At 37.4% G+C, this 17,208-nt stretch overlaps 2 protein-coding genes across 3 annotated transcripts in view; one reads left to right on the top strand and one right to left on the bottom strand.

The window, feature by feature from the left end:
• The window catches only part of LOC104719517 (14-3-3-like protein GF14 psi), an 11,416-nt gene extending 7,031 nt beyond the window's left edge, over positions 1-4,385 (bottom strand). Inside the window, exons 1-5 of one of the 2 annotated variants that reach the window (XM_010437454.2) lie at positions 4,283-4,384; positions 3,102-3,612; positions 2,876-2,998; positions 2,676-2,792; positions 2,309-2,538 (exon numbers count right to left, since the gene is read on the bottom strand). In XM_010437454.2, the coding sequence (XP_010435756.1) occupies positions 2,482-2,538; positions 2,676-2,792; positions 2,876-2,998; positions 3,102-3,584 (780 nt within the window). In that variant the 5' untranslated portion in view covers positions 3,585-3,612; positions 4,283-4,384 and the 3' untranslated portion in view covers positions 2,309-2,481. Of the gene's footprint in view, positions 1-2,308; positions 2,539-2,675; positions 2,793-2,875; positions 2,999-3,101; positions 3,613-4,282 lie in introns of those variants that run through there. The other variant, XM_010437452.2, reaches the window with a different exon arrangement.
• LOC104719891 (B3 domain-containing protein At5g38490-like) lies at positions 711-1,923 on the top strand. Its single transcript, XM_010437878.2, has one exon. The coding sequence runs from the start codon at positions 711-713 to the stop codon at positions 1,779-1,781; it is 1,071 nt and encodes a 356-aa protein (XP_010436180.2). The 3' UTR covers positions 1,782-1,923.

The following is a 17,208-nucleotide window of genomic DNA, read 5'->3' as shown; positions in this document are numbered from 1 at the left end:
GACGTAAAACATTACTTCCTCTCTCAGAACCAGCCTTAAACTCAGCAAGATACCTGTTTGTGGCTGTGATAATCATCCTTCATTTTTAGGTTTATATACCTCAAGTTCTTTTTTTGGGTTTTCATCAGCTATTTTCTTGCAATTTTATATGTTCAAATCTCAAGTTTTTATGTAGACATTGTCTCACTTGTAAAGTTGTGACAATACGGTTTGGTTTTAGATTGTATGAAGTCGAACGTAAATCCCAAAAGACGATAAAAAAATTAAATACACAACAACAGCAACAACAACAACAACAACAACAAATGAAACAAAAACGAAGCTGCAGAGAAACTTCCAAAATTTTTATCACTACACTTCTCTTCTCATTCTCTGGAAAAAGAAAATACCAATTAGGGGCTAAATCGTAATTATAGCATTACCCTAATTATCCATGTTAACTTGACAACAACGCATTAATTAGTTACTAATCACAATAATTAGCTACTAATCACGATCATTAGTTACTAATCACAATAGTTAAACCACTAAACTCAAACGAAGGATGGAAAAACAAAAAACCCTAGCCCTAATGTAAGTATATAAGGCAAGAGAAAGGCACTTCTTCAATTCTCTTCAGTTTCGCTTGTTTCTCCCTCTGAATAACAATTTCCTGATCACGTCCGTCTTTCACTCTCACAACTTTTTGAGTTTCTTTCAATTCGATCACCATGAGTATGAATCATCTCACGGATTCAGGTAAGGATATGTGGTCGAATTTGTTTTTACTTGTGGATACTGCGGTTATGGTTCAGGAAGAAGAACAACGTCGTCGTCGTGGGGAAGAAGAAGATAGCGAGAAGAGTTTCTTCTATCTTTTCCCGAGGAAGAAAAGGTCGTCTTTGGTGAGGAGAAGATACACACAACAAAACCCTAGTGGGGTTTCTATGATGTCATCTTCTTCATCGCTCGATGATCACGAGACGAAAAGCACACAAAACCCTAGTTTTTTAGATGAGCCTTTGGTGTCTGATGCGGAGCTACTACGTGCAAAGAAGGGGAAATCTAAGATTGTCTGTGAAGATTACGACTACCGTGATGAGTCGAAGAGACTGGTAAGTAACCTAGGACGAAACTTGGATGATCTTGATGGGGCGTCGTCTTCTATGTCTTCATCGTTCCTGAACCATCGTTGTTATAACACGGCTAAGTCTGAGAAGACAGAGACGAACGACCCTAGTTACGAACCATGCCTAAAGGAGAAGACGACAAGCGGCAAGAGGCGTGCCGTGGAGCAGAGGAAGAGTGGTAATGTCAAGAAAGAAAAGGTTGCTTCTTTCCAAAGGAGGACGGATACAGATGCACCGGAGTGGATTTTTCAGGTGATGAGTAGAATGAGAGCTGATGCCGCAAACCCGTTGCTGATCTTTGAGAGGGGTCTAACACCGACTGATGTGAGTTCAACTCAGTGCCGTCTCTTAATCCCATGCCAGCAGCTAATCAGAAACGATTTCTTGACGCCGAGGGAGTCTCGAGCCATGAATAAAGAGGAATACATCGAAAACGAGGATGATACTATCGGTGTGGGAACAATTCTTGTGAACCAAAGATGTGAAAAGTGGGGATTGCGTTTCAAGCTATGGCCGATGGAAAAGGAAACTGGACATGGAACCTTGAATTACGCTTTGAACTGGGCGTGGAACGATGTCGTCAAGGGTAACAACTTAAAAGCCGGGGACAAGATCAGTCTTTGGACTTTCAGGTGCCGTGGAGTAGTCTGCTTTGCTCTTGAGACATACTAAGCTTCTTCATTAATTTGGTGTCTGATAATGTTTGATTTCTCTCTTGACTCGATTTAACTTGATTGATCTAGTTTATTTCTTCTGCACAGCCATTGAACTTGGGGTTTTGGTCTAGTAATAACTTCTAGGAAGTGTTAATTAGCTAGCTACATATTAAGGGGTTTTATTATGGTTTTGTTCATCTCTTCTAATATTAGTAGTAACTTGTCTATCCCTGGTGTTGTTTCAGATATTTTTTTTTTGGTTTGAATTCAACATTTTCTCATAAATATGGTTTCTTGTTTTATCTACTACCGCACTGTTCTGTTCAATACCTTTGTGATGGAAATAATCAACACAATACACTAAGCGAAACAATAAGATCATGACAATTTGTCATTGACAAACAAGTTTAGGTTTCAGGTGATTCAACAATTATTAGTGTTGTTCTTTTAAACTGTAATTAGAACCAAAAAAATCGACTGATAAGAAAACTGCAGTGTCAGAAGAAGAAAAACAAGTTTTGATTTCATTAGGAGAATAGGAAATTTTGAGGAACCTAAAGGAAGAATCAATTGCAAGTAGTTTTCAAATTGTTTACCAAACAAACAAACAACAATAAAACTGTGTCCTTATAAGAATCCTGAGCTATCCCTCACTCAGATTATCACATGAAAGTTTCTACTTTTTATAAAATAAAGTGACTTCCTCTTCTTCGGGTTTACTCTGCGCCATCAGGCTTCGATGCTGCCTCTTTGATCTCCTCTCCTGCTTCGTCCTAATGACCAGAAAGAAACAATAATGTCAAATTACAGAACTAAGAATCTCTTGATAACTATATCGCCATCTAAAGATCCTATGTTGAAGTTTTTGTAAGGTAAACAATGGTCAAATGTATATTGTGTTGATGCTTACTGTCATATCTGAAGTCCAGAGAGTGAGATTGTCTCTAAGAAGCTGCATGATCAGTGTACTGTCCTTGTATGATTCCTCACCCAATGTATCCAACTCAGCAATAGCATCATCAAATGCCTGAACGGATCCAGAAGGACTCATTCATTGAGACTACAGTTAACAATTTCACACGAAGTAAGAAATGAATGGTGTACACAAACCTGCTTTGCGAGGCTGCAAGCACGATCAGGCGAGTTCAGGATTTCATAGTAAAACACTGAGAAGTTGAGGGCAAGACCAAGCCTTATTGGGTGAGTGGGAGCTAACTCAGCAGTGGCAATGTCCTGGATTATCACAGAGAATATAACAACAAGAACAAAATCAATTATAGCCACACAAGACATAACAGTCAAATATGTTGTAATGATGAAGTAAAGAAACACTTACGGAAGCAGACTTGTAAGCAACCAAAGTGCTTTCAGCAGCCTCTTTCCTCTCAGAACCAGCCTTAAACTCAGCAAGATACCTGTGATAATCTCCCTTCATTTTAAGGTAAAACACTTTGGATTCAGCTGGTGAAGCAGATGGGATAAGATGAGCTTCAAGAACATTCAAAATCCCATCACAGATTTTGCTAAGCTCAGTTTCAATCTTTCCCCTGTAATCCTTGATAATAGCAACATGGTCTTCGTTCCCTTTGCTCTCTTCTTTCTGCTCAATCGAAGAAATGATTCTCCACGAAGCTCTTCTTGCTCCAATCACGTTCTTGTAAGCAACAGAGAGAAGGTTCCTCTCTTCAACAGAGAGTTCCTCAACATCAACAGTTTTCGCAACTTTCTCCATGAATTCAACCATTTCTTCATAACGTTCAGCTTGTTCAGCTAGTTTCGCCATGTAAACATTCTCTTCCCTTGATGATTCAGTCGACATCTTCGATTTAACAATCAAGAACAAAATCCTACAAAATCAGAAACAACTGAATCAAAACCAGAACTCAAATTAACATCTCAACACTCATTTACTTAACCAAGTTCATCACGGATTAAAAATCAAGAAGTAAATCCAACAAAGCAGAAACAACTAATATCACATCTACACCACTAAATCAACCTCTTCACAGATTAAGACTACAGAGAAAATTTCACATATACACATTCATCCAGTTAATCAAGTTCTCCACGGATTTAACAACATAAAGCAAATTCTAAAGGCATAACAAATTGAATCAAACCAGAACCCTAAATTAACATCTACACACTCATCTACTTAACCACGTTCTTCACAGATTCAAGAACACACTCAAACTCAACACTAAATCTTCATAGATAACGAATCTAGATCAAATCCTTCAACGCAAAAACAATTGAATAAAAAAAAACGAGAACCATAATTAAGATCTACAGATTACGAATCTAAAGCAGAAACTACTGAATCAAAACCAAATCCCCAAATTAACATCAAACACACCAATCGGAATGAGAAGACACTCGTACTCACACTGAATCAGTGATAAGAAACAGCGAAAACTTAAACGAATCGGATCAGATCGATCTATAGAATCATCCGATCTACACAAACAAAAAGCAAGAACGAACGAAGATTAGGGAGAAAGAAGAGAGAGATCTAACCTTTTCTTTTTGGTTGGATTGAAGATCTGATTCGAATTGCTACAAGTGGTTTGAAAAAAATGGGAATAAGAAGAGACTGAATCGAAAATGGAATAAATAAATAAAACTGTTTTCGAGGCGTAGAGTTAAGAGCTTCCACTGAAAGGCTGACAAGTGTCGGATGCTGAAGATGACTGATTCATTGAATCTGACACGTGTTTAGCCACGCTAGTGGGGTTAAGATCTGTGTTTTATTGAACTCTGAGATCTATATAAATGGGCTAACGGTCCAATAGTCCAATGGGCTTAACGGATTACTATTTTGAAACACTTACGACGATTCTTTTTTTTCTCGTTTTTTAGTTACAAATTTGGATACCGTTATCGTTTTTTTTAACGGCAAATCAATTTTATTATATTATAAAAATGTTACATGATACATTATACATCTATTCAAATACAACCATCGAATCAAATAAAGAAAATTAAACACAATTTCGATGTGAAGTAATCCTATTTTCCAAACGAAAGTCTTACAGGTAACAGATGAAATCTGTAAAATCCCTCTTCATATACTTGTTAAGGGCTAACACCTTATAGATGAAACTCCCAGATGCTTCTTGCATCAATTTGATTCAACATAAACACTGATATGTTACTTAAAGTGGATATTGATCATGTTTTCTGGGATGCCATACCCTTCTCTGCCGGTTAGTTTCACACATCACCTTACCTTTCATCGATGTGTTGTTCCTATATAGACTTGACTTTTCAGGATCCAATATTCGCCGACCAAAACACCAATATATTCCTTGAATTTTATGCTTTATATCTTCTTCACAAGAATATTGAAAATATTGGTCATCATGGAGAGTTGATAAACTCTTCACGGAGATCACGAGCTTGACTTGAATAAATCCAGAAGAAGAAATCACATTTACTCGCCAAGCAATAATAGGCTCCACTATTGTTGGAGTAAGCTTGAAGTAAGCTTGGAGATCAAGCTAACCAAAGAGAAATGGAAATTGGAGATTATATTTAGGAGATATCTAAATGTAATAGAATAAGAAGTTTTCCATTTAAGATTAGGAAAATATACTTAGGAGTTTTATATATAATGAGATGCTAAGATGTAGCATAACCTAAGAGAGTTTTTGAATTTTAGAGAAGAGAGAGCTTAAGTTTTGAGTTATTTTCTTAAGCAATAAGAGAGTTATTCTTATAATTTGTCTTTCAATTCTTCTTTAAATTCTATAATTGGTATCTGAACCTTACAAAGCTTATCAAGAGGATTTGTAAGACGCCATGGGTGAAATAACGGAATCAACAAACACGTCGCTGGCCAAGCTACAAGAGGGAGGCAGTGGCTCTTCCTCATCAATCAAGTGTCCTACCCTAACTGCAACCAACTACACAATATGGGCTATGAAGATGAAAATTCTTCTTAAGGTACACAAAGTCTAGGAAATCATTGATGAAACATCAACCGATGCCGAGAAGAATGATATGGCCACAACTCTGATTTTCCAATCTATTCTGGAGGCGCTTGTGCTACAAGTAGGAGAACTGGATAATGCAAAGCAAGTTTGGGATGCCATAAAAACCAAACACGTAGGTGTGGACAGGGTCAAGGAAGCAAGACTGCAAACATTGATGGCTGAGTTCGATCGCTTGAAGATGAAGGATACAGAGACAATCGATGACTTTGTCGGCAAGCTATCAGAAATCTCCTCTAAATCAGCTGCTCTTGGGGTAGAAATTGAAGAACCCAGAATCGTGAACAAGTTCCTAAAGAGTCTTCCAAGAAGAAAATTCATACATATCGTGGCTTCACTTGAAAAAGTCTTAGATCTCAAGAAAACAAGCTTTGAAGATATCATCGGACGTTTAAAGGTTTATGAAGAACGTATTTTTGAGGAAGAAGAGGCTCAGGAAGATCAAAGCAAACTTATGTATGCAAACTTGGACTCAACAGCGAACCGTGAGTTCACCGGAGGATACAGAGGACGTGGTGGACGTTTCTATGGCAGAGGAAGAGGACGCGGAAGATTTAATGGCAGAAGAGACAATTCAAAGGTGACCTGCTATCGATGTGATAAAGTGGGTCACTTCGCCTCCAATTGCCCGGATCGGCTCTTGAAATTACAAGAAGTGCAAGAGAGTGACAACAAGAGTACAGCAGAGGCGGATGAGCTCATGATACACAAGGTAGTGTATCTAAATGAAGAGAAAGTTGTTCCTAGCATGTATGAGACTAATGTCGGAAGAGATGATGACTGGTACCTCGACAATGGAGCCAACAACCACATGACTGGAGATCGACGATACTTCTCCAAACTCTACCGGGAAAGTGCGTTTTGGAGACGATTCCCGCATAGACATCAAAGGAAAGGGATCGATTGAACTCATTGATCAAAACGGAGAGCTGAGGATAATAACTGATGTTTATTTCATTCCTGGATTGAAGAGCAACATCATTAGTCTTGGACAAGCTACAAAATCAGGGTGTGATGTTAGAATGAGAGGAGACAACTTAACAATGCACGATCAAGATGGAAGGCTGCTTGTCAAAGCTATTAGATCAAAGAATCGACTCTAGAAGGTGAATATGCGGATCAAAGACACAACATGTTTGTACTCAGAAACAACAAGTGACTTGAGCAGATGGCACGCACGGTTAGGTCACATTAATCATGAGAACATGAGATCCATGGTGCAGTGAGAACTGGTCATGGGAATTCCGCTTACTAACTTTGAAAAGAAATTTTGTGGATCATGTTTACTTGGAAAGCAAGCAAGGCAAGCCTTCCCACACTGTACTATGTTTCGAGCAACCAAAGTACTTGAATTGGTGCATGGTGATCTTTGTGGTCCCATAACACCAAGCACAATGGCTGGAAACAAATATGTTTTTGTACTCATTGACGACTATTCGAGATATATGTGGATAACTTTGATGAAGGAAAAGAGTGAAGCTCTTAACAAGTTCATGAGATTCAAGAGTTTGGTGGAGCATGAAACCGGTGAAAGAATTCAAACGTTTCAGACAGATATAGGAGGTGAATTTGTTTCAAAGGAGTTCAAGGATTTTTGTAATTAGTCAGGCATAAAACGACATCTTACGGCTCCAAACACTCCGCAACATAATGGAGTTGTTGAAAGGCGTAATAGGAGTTTGATGGAGATGGCCCGGAGCATTCTCAAACATATGCGTGTCCCGAACTCTCTGTGGGGTGAAGCAGTGAGACGCTCTATGTATCTCATAAACAGAGTCGCTACAAGATCCATCTAAGAAACCAAATGTTCATCATCTAAGGGTGTTTGGCTGCATCGGATATGCGAAAACTGAAGCTCCACACTTGAAAAAACTGGATGATAGATCACGAGTGTTAGTCCATCATGGGACGGAGCCAGGATCCAAAGATTACCGTTTATATGATCCACACACTAAGAAAATAGTGGTAAGTCGGGATGTCGTTTTTGATGAAGCAGCAGGCTGGAATTGGAGTCAAAGTAGTATGGAGCAAGGAGAAGCTGGAGAATTTCGAATAAGCTTTGAAGTTTTTGGAAATCATGGTATCGATGATTCTGAGCCGCTCAATGCAGAAGCGAGAACAGAGGAAGTGCGAACAGAGGAGGTAGTTCCAACTACCTTAAATCATGATCCCGATAGTAATACTGAAGACAATGATGAGAGTGAAGAAGACAACTCTGATGATGTCAATCAAAGTCCACAACCGATGCTTAGAAGGTCAACAAGAGCAATTACAAGACCCAAGTACCTCAATGATTACATTTTATTAGCTGAAGCAGAAGGAGAAATGTTGATAAACGAAGAGCCAAAAGGGTTTTACGAAGCAACAGAATCGGAAGAGTGGATGCAAGCTTGTGAGGATGAGATTCATTCTATTACAAAGAACACGACTTGGGATCTTTTTGAACTTCCACCCAGAGCAAAGCCAATAGGACTAAAATGGGTCTTTAAGCTTAAAAAAAATTCTGACGGTAGCAAAAACAAATACAAGGCTAGGCTTGTTGCAAAGGGATAGGTCCAGAGACATGGGATTGATTTCGAGGATGTGTTTGAGGTACTTGCGAGGAATAACCACACTAGGTTTAACGTTTACAAGGTCAACTACATAGGTGACAAGTCTGATTGGTTACAGTGACAGCATCCATAACGTAGACCCGGACAATGATAAGAACACAACAGGTCACGTGTTTTATCTTGGAAACAGTCTGATTTCTTGGTGCTCACAGAAGCAAGGGATGGTGGCCTTATCGTCGTGTGAGGCGGAATTCATGGCGGCTACTGAGGCTGCTAGATAAGCGATATGGCTCCAGGAGTTACTTAGTGAAATCACCGAGATACCAAGTGGAAAGGTAATGATTCGAATAGATAATCAATCTGCAATTGCTCTCACTAAAAATCCAGTGTTCCATGGTCGGAGTAAGCTCATACACACGAGATATCACTTCATACGTGAGTGTGTAGAGAACAGACAAGTTGAGGTTGAGCATGTTCCCGGAGATGAACAAAAGGCAGACATTTTGACAAAAGCTTTCGGAAGAATCAAGTACAAGGAAATGAGAGAACTCATTGGTGTTAAGGACTTTGGAGGAGAAGACTTCAAGCTTAGGAGGGAGAATGTTGGAGTAAGCGTGAAGTAAGCTTGGAGATCAAGCTAACCAAAGAGAAATGGAAATTGGAGATTATATTTAGGAGATATCTAAATGTAATAGAATAAGAAGTTTTCCATTTAAGATTAGGAAAATATACTTAGGAGTTTTATATATAATAGAATAAGAAGTTTAATAGAATAAGAAGTTTTTCATTTAAGATTAGGAAAATATACTTAGGAGTTTTATATATAAGGAGATGCTAAGATGTAGCATAACCTAAGAGAGTTTGTGAGTTTAAGATAAGAGAGATTTGAGAGAAGAGAGAGCTTAAGTTTTGAGTTATTTTCTTAAGCAATAAGACAAATATTCTTATAATTTGTCTTTCAATTCTTCTTTAAATTCTATAACTATCAGAGAAAAACGCCAGAAAGGATTTCGTTTCAGATCACCATAAGAAAAGACTCTAATCGAAGTTGGTTGCGTTTGACTAATTGTTGACGCCGTTGGAAACAAATTCAGTCTTGATTGACTCTGAATCTGATCAACCCAATTCATTGGTACAGTCACCAACACAACCATCACCACGAGAAAGGGAAAACAAACTGCAATTAGCCATCGTAGAACACATAAACCTATAATCAAATCAATCGATGTAATCATCTCTGGGAAAGGTGTTTCTGATTTCGGATCTGGCAAAGGTTTTGAAAAAAATGGTAACCGTTTGTCTCAATTGGGAAAACGATCACAAACGTTGCTGCCATCCTGAAGAAGAAATTTAATCGGCAAATCCGATGTAATCCCATACTAGTTATTAGTAAATAAGGAAAAATAATTAAAAAACTGGACAGGAACCACCGGCAAACACCGGCGGCCCGGAAAAACAAGAAGAAAAAGTGGTTTTGTTTGTTCGCTGGGATATCGCCTCGGGAGAGAAGGAAGAATGATACCGTCATCGTTATTGACGTTATTCCCACTTGAAGTCTTGAACCATTATGTTAACTCTAGTAACAGTAAACATTGAACTCTAGATAGAATCCCATGAAAATATTTTTTAAAAATATCTAATATATACTTATCGAATACAAAAAAATTGTCCTAGCACAATGGCTAAATTTCTATTTAAAAACTTTTGCCTATTTTTTTGTTATCTTGTTTTATAAATAAAATCAAAATTGATGTATATATCTAATATATATTCATTTTTAACAAACACAATTCGTTTGTAGCACATTGACTAAATTTCTTTTGGAAAATATGAAAATCCGGATTCAAATCTCGACAAAACAAAACTTTTGCTTCTTTTTTGTTATTTTGTTTTATAAAGGAAATAATAGTTTATGTATATATCTAATATGTATTCATTGTTAAAGAAACAATCCTCTGTAGCACATTGACTAAATTCTCTTAAAAGACTGAGAGGGGGTTATTGGTTCTATGATTTTAATGGATTTGGAAAGGAAACTTATATATGTAGTATATATATTTATTGTTTATAAAGGAAATTAAACTGATGTATATGTGTAATATATATTCTTTGTTTAACAAACAATCCGTTCTAGCACATTGACTAAAATTCTCTTTGTAAACTATGAAATTACGGGGAACAATACTTGGTTTCACCCCTAGGGGCGAACCTCTTCATTCACCCACCCTTTTCTAAAATAAGGAAATAAAATATGTATACATTATTATAAAATTAAAAAACTTAAACCGTTCTTTATAAACCCAAACCGATATATAATTTCATTCTAATTATAAAATTTAAACCCTAACCATCTTATTTATAAATCCAAACCGGCATATACTGTAATTTCATTCTAATTGTAAAATCTAAACCCTAAATATCTCATTTGTAAACCCAAACCGACATATAATTTTGTTCAAATTGTAAAATCTAAACCCTAACCATCTCATTTGTAAACCCAAACTGACATATAATTTTGTTCTAATTGTTAAATCTAAACCCTAACTATCTCATTAGTAAACCCAAACCGACATATAATTTCGTTTGAATTGTAAAATTTAAACCCTAACCACCTCATTTGTAAACCCAAACCGACATATAAGTTTGTTCTAATTGTAAAATCTAAACACTAACCACCTCATTTGTAAGCCCAAACCGACATATATTTTTTTTTAATTGTAAAATCGAAACCAAACCAGTATTTAATTTCTCTTAAATAAAAGTATACATAATTTGTTTCCTTAATTTGTTTTATTTTTTAATTTAATTTTGATTTATTTTTTAAATGAAATATTACATAGAACATTCTGATTGGTTGAGAGGGGAAGATGTGAAAACAAAGGTTCACCCTTCCGGGTTAAAATCCCCGCAGCGGAAATCTTTTGTAGTGCATTGGCCAAATTTCTCTTTAAATACTAAAATTCTAGGTTCTATTTCCGTCTGCGAAAATCTTTCGCTTAATTTTTGTTTTTTTTTGTTTCGTAAAGGAAACCTATATATGTAGTATATATATTTATTGTTTATAAATAATCCACTGTAGCACATTTACTAAATTCCCTTTGAAAAACAAAAGTTTGGGTTCAAATCCTCGAAGTTGTTTTTTAGTTTCATAAAGGAAATTAAACTGATGTATATGTGTAATATATATTCTATGTTCAACAAAAAAATTCGTTGTAGCACATTGGCTAAATTCTTCTTTGGAAACTATGAAATTCTAGGTTCACATCCTGGCAGCGGAAATTTTTGTAGTGCATTGGCCAAATTTCTCTGTGAAGACTAAAATTCTAGTTTCAATTCCCGGCAACGAAACTCTTTTGCTTAATTTTTTTTTTGTTTCATAAACGAAACTAATATTTGTAGAATGAGGTTGTTCTTTAGTTTCATAAAGGAAATTAAACTGATGTATATGTGTAATATATATTCTTTGTTTAACAAACAATCTGTTTTAGCACATTGGCTAAATTCCTCTTTTGAAACTATGAAATTTCGGGTTCAAGTCCCGACAGCGGATATATTTTGTAGTGCATTGGCCAAATTTCTCTTTGAAGACTAAAATTCTAGGTTCTATTTTCGCTGCGAAAATCTGTCGCTTAATTTTTGTTTTTTTTTTGTTTCGTAAAGAAAAGTTATATATGTTATATATATATATATATATTTATTGTTTAAAAACAATCCACTGTAGCACATTGACTAAATTCTCTTTGAAGACTAAATTTTTGAGTTCAAATCCTCGAAATTGTTCTTTACTTTCATAAAGGAAATTAAACTGATGTATATGTGTAATATATATTCTTTTTTGAATAAACAATCCGTTGTAGCACATTGGATAAATTTCTCTTTGCAAACTATGAAATTCCGGGTTCAAATCCTGTTAGTGGAAATTTTTTGTAGTGCACTAGCCAAAAATCTCTTTGAAGACTAAAACTCTAGGTTCTATTTCCAACTGCGAAAATCTTTCGTTTAATTTTTTGTTTTGTTGTTTGATAAAGGAAACTTATATATGTAGTATATATATTTATTGTTTATAAACAATCCACTATAGCACATTGACTAAATTCTCTTTGAAGACTAAAATTTTGGGTTCAAATCCTCGAAGTTGTTCTTTAGTTTCATAAAGGAAATTAAAATGATGTATATGTGTAATATATATTCTTTGTTTAACAAACAATCCGTTGTAGCACATTGGCTAAATTCCTCTTTGAAAACTATGAAATTCTGGGTGCAAATCCCGTTTTCAAATCTTGGCAGCGGAAATCTTTTGTAGTGAAGACTAAAATTCTAGGTGCTTAATTTCTATTTTTTTTGTTTCGTAAAGGAAACTTCCTCCGGTTATGCCGTCTTTCTTGGTGATAGTCTGATCTCTTGGTCCTCCAAACGCCAACATACGGTCTCTCGCTCTAGTGCTGAAGAAGAGCACACCAAACAATTGTTTACCGAGTTCACTTCCATTAACGAGGAAGCTACGTCTGGGCCAGGATCTGTCTCCCGGAATCCACTGATCACAGAGTTTAACACAAGGAAATCTCTCACCCACTGAACCCCTTACAAGCTCACTCGATTCAATCTCTCTTGTCAATCTCTGTTTCCCCAAGAACACAAAACACAAGCTTACTCTTTGTTTTTTTTTCTCTCTACTTTTGCTTTCACAGGCTCAGCGGCAAAAACGGTTAGCTGCTGCTTGTGGTTCTGAACGTGCTGGCACTACTTGTCCATCACGCTTCTTTTGAATTTTTGTCTCGTTCTTTGTTCACTAATTCCTAACAAAACTCCACCTAGTGAATCAAGAACAAAAATAAGAAAACATGTCAAGTGTACTTACTTTTAATGAGAGAGAGAGAGAATCTGGTTTGAATAGTCTTTGGATTCCATCCCGGTTCCTGAGTCTGATTACTCAGTCTTCACACGTAGCAAGTTCAATGCTGCTTCAAACTTGCTAACGGGCGAAACCTTGGTGAAGATATCTACTTGATTTACATCCGTGGATATCTTTGTCACCTCCACAACTCCATTTGCTACACAATCTCGGATCTTGTGGAACTTGATGTCAATATGCTTCCTTTCATCATGCACATTGTTCTTTGAAAGAGCTATGGCACCTTGAGAGTCAAAGAAAATCTCAACTGCCTTCTGATCATAACCAAAGTCTTTTAGTAAACCTTTAAGCCATAATGTATCTCCTACTGCTTCACATAGAGACATGTACTCGGCTTCAGTGGAGGATAAAGCCACTACTTTTTGTAAACTTGATCTCTAACTGATAGTATTTCCACCAAGGGTGAAAACGATGCCACCTATAGACCTTCTCCTATCAACATCTCATGCATAGTCATTGTCAAAATAACCTATGATGAGGAAATCAGACCCTTTTCTATAGCATATCTTCATCTTCTGTGTTCCCTTGATATATTTTAACACCCAATTGACTCCTAACCAGTGTTCTTTGATCGGTTTACTCATAAACCTGATAATTACTCCAACGGGATAGGCCAAGTCAGGCCTTGTCCCGATCATAGCATACATAATGCTCCCAACGACATTAGAGTATGGAACTGTCTTCATGTGCTTCTTGTCTATGAGCAGTTGCTCTTCAGATGCAGCCTGCATCTTCAGATGACCTCCTAGTGGAGTATCTTGCTGTTTAGCTTGTTCCATCTTGTACAGTTCCAAAACCTTTTTCTTGGGAGAGCTTCAGTGTTCCTCTTTCTCGGTCTCTTATGATCTCCATGCCGAGTATCTTTTTTGCTGCTCCCAAGTTCTTCACCTCAAATCTTTCATTGAGTTTCTATTTCAAACTTGAAATCACACTCATGTCTTTTGCTGCCACCAACCTGTCATCAACGTAGATGAGCAAGTAAACTTTAGAACCATCCTCAAGGGTCTTGATACACTTGTCACACTTCTCAAAACCAATCTCAGTCATAAAACTGTCAAATTTCTGATTTCACTTTTTTGGTGACTGTTTCAGGCCGTATAGTGACTTGTTGAGTAGACACACTTGTCATGGCTGGAACTGACTCTCAAAACCTTCAGGGATCTCCATATAGATATTTTCTTCTAACTCACCATGGAGAAATGTAGTCTTGACGTCTAACTGCTCCAACTCATAATTCTCTTCTACGACAATGGCTAACAAGATCCTTATGGACATATGTTTCACCACTTGTGCGAGAAAATCATTGTAATCTACACCTTCTCTTTGTGCATACCCTTTAGCAACAAGCCTGGCCTTGAATCTCGGCTTCTCAACTTCAGGAATCCCAGGCTTATGCGTGAAAATCCACTTGCATCTGATGATTCTTTGTCCTTTAGGTGGTATGACTTCAGTCCATGTGTGATTCTTTAATAAAGAATTCATTTCTTCGAGCATTCCTCCTCTCCATAATTCCCAATCAGCATCTTTTAGTGCTGCTTGATAGGTTGCCGGTTCTGCAATGTCTCCATCGATTGTGGTGACCAGAGCCTCTCCATCAAATTCGTCTTCATCATTGGTTTCTTGGTTTCTTCACAAAAATAGCCTTCCACATCAAACCTCCTATGAGCAGTGATATGTTTTTTAGCTCTATTTCGAACCAGATGATAACTCTCAGGTGAATCATGTTCGGAATCTTGAGGAACTGCGTTCTCCTCTGTAAGGTTACCATCTTGGAAAGGTGAATGATCTCCTAGGGATCCTCTTTCTTCTGAGAGATGTCCACCCAAGCTTGTGTCACCAGTATCTTCAAGATCAATGTCCAGAGAACCGCTTGAGGTTTCTTCTTCAGAGTTTTGATTTCCTTGCATCCGATCCTTGTAGAATGCATTCTCTTGAAATAACACATTTCTACTTACTGCAACTTTCTTTTATTCTAGTAGCCATACCTTATAATCTTTCACTCCTTATGGATAGCCTAGAAACACTCCTTTCTTGGCTCTAGACACTAGTTAGCCTTCATCTGCATGAACAAAAGCAACACATCCAAACCTTTTCATATAATTGTAAACTGGAGACTTACTTGTCCATCTCTTGTCATGAATCTCAAATTTTACTACAGACGAGGGTGTTTTGTTGATCAATATAACTGCCGTGTTTGTAGCTTCAGCCCAAAATTTCTTAGGCATTCCAGAATCACTTAACATGCTTCTTACTTTCTCCATGATCGTCCGGTTCATTCTCTCTACATCGCCGTTCTGTTGGGGCGTGAATGCGTAGGTTCTGTGTCTCGCTATGCCTTTCTCCTTGCTAAACTCATTGAACAAGTGATTGCAGAATTCTATAACGTTGTCGGTCTTTAAGATCTTGATCTTCCTCTCTGCTTGATTCTCCACCAAGGTACTCCACTCGACACATTTTTCAAATGCCTCATCCTTGTGCTTGAAGAAGTAAACCCACGTCTTGCATGAGTAATCATCAATGAACGTGATGAAGTACTGACACCTCCCCAAGGATAGTGGAACTGATAGAGCCCCCCATAAATCCGAATGTACATAGTCATGTTTGTCTTTAGTACCATGGGTAGCTAAAACGAAACTGAATCTCTTTGCTTTCCTGTATATACAGTCTTCACAAACCGTTAAGGTTGAGATCTTCTTCTTGTCGAGAAAGCCTTTCTTTACTAAGATCTCTATGTTTTTCTGACTTATGTGGCCCAATCTCCGGTGCCACAAGAATGTATCATCAGGTGATCTTTCAACTGCGAGACACTGACCAGTTTCAGGTCTTCCCTGAAGAAGATAAAGTTTCTCATGCCTCTTTCCCACCAAAATGGTCTGGTTTTCTTCTTTTATTTTTAGGATCCCATTCCTAGATTCAAAGCTGCATCCCTTCTCTTCCATTGTTCCCATAGATAGCAAATTTTGGTCCATATTAGGAATGTATCTCACATGTGTTAGAAATACTGTAGATCCATCCTCATTTATGATCCTGACATTACCGATGCTTCTGACCTTTGATGTAGTTTTGTTCCCCATCCTCACTGATCCTCCAGCATCTTCACTTATCTCTTCAAACCAGTCTCTCTTGTGAGTCATGTGGTAGCTGCATCCTGTATCCATGATCCATTCATTCTCCAAATTTACATTTGTAGAATGTAATGCTTTGGACACATAAAGCCCTGCACCATCAGCTGAGTTTCCTTTCACCATCGCAACTTCTCCTTTGCTGCCATTTCCCTGATCCTTCTTATTTCCTTGCGACTTGCCTTTGTTTGGATATGCGTTTTTGAAATGTCCTTCTTCTCCACAAGTCCATCAACCTTTTCTACTCTTAGACTTAGATCGGGACCTATTCTTGTTTCCTTTCTCCTTTTGCTTAGGCCTTCCTCTGTTCTCAGTTTTGTCTTTCGCATACAACACTTCAGCTTGACCTTTGATACTCTTCTTATTTGACCCAAACTCTAGCTCCTTAGAGTATATAACAGCAAAAACCTCATCTAGTGTTAACCTAGTTCTTCTAGTACTATATTTCAGGGTGTCTCTTAACTGATCAAACTGCCTAGGAAGCGACATAAGCAACAATATAGCATGATCCTCATCTGATACTATAACTCCTGTATTCTCTAGATCAGCTATAAAATGAAGGAACTCTCGATATTACCATCAACAGACATGTTTTCATTCATTTTGCAACCGTAGAGCTTCTGCTTCAGGTAGATGCGGTTAGGAAGAGCTTTAGACATGTACAAGTTGTCTAGAGCTTTAATCATAGAAGCTGCAATCTTCTCTTTCTTGATCTTCCTCAGCACTTGGTCTAAAACGCTCAACACTATGGTGATCCTTACCTTTCTCCTCTTCTCCGCTAGAAGCTCGTCTATCTCCTTTGCTTCTTTCCCCTTTTCTTTGGTTCCACCTTCGTCACCCTTAGTCTCTTTGGGAGCTAAGACTA

The sequence above is a fragment of the Camelina sativa genome, chromosome 10 (assembly GCF_000633955.1).
Source record: "Camelina sativa cultivar DH55 chromosome 10, Cs, whole genome shotgun sequence".
NCBI classification, from domain to species: Eukaryota; Viridiplantae; Streptophyta; class Magnoliopsida; order Brassicales; family Brassicaceae; genus Camelina; species Camelina sativa.
Note: the sequence above shows the minus strand (reverse complement) of the source record. Positions and strands in the feature narration are given on the sequence as shown.

Bases quoted from the DNA above. Each gene is read 5' to 3' on its own strand.
- LOC104719891 (XM_010437878.2), top strand. From the start codon at position 711: ATGAGTATGAATCATCTCACGGATTCAGGTAAGGATATGTGGTCGAAT.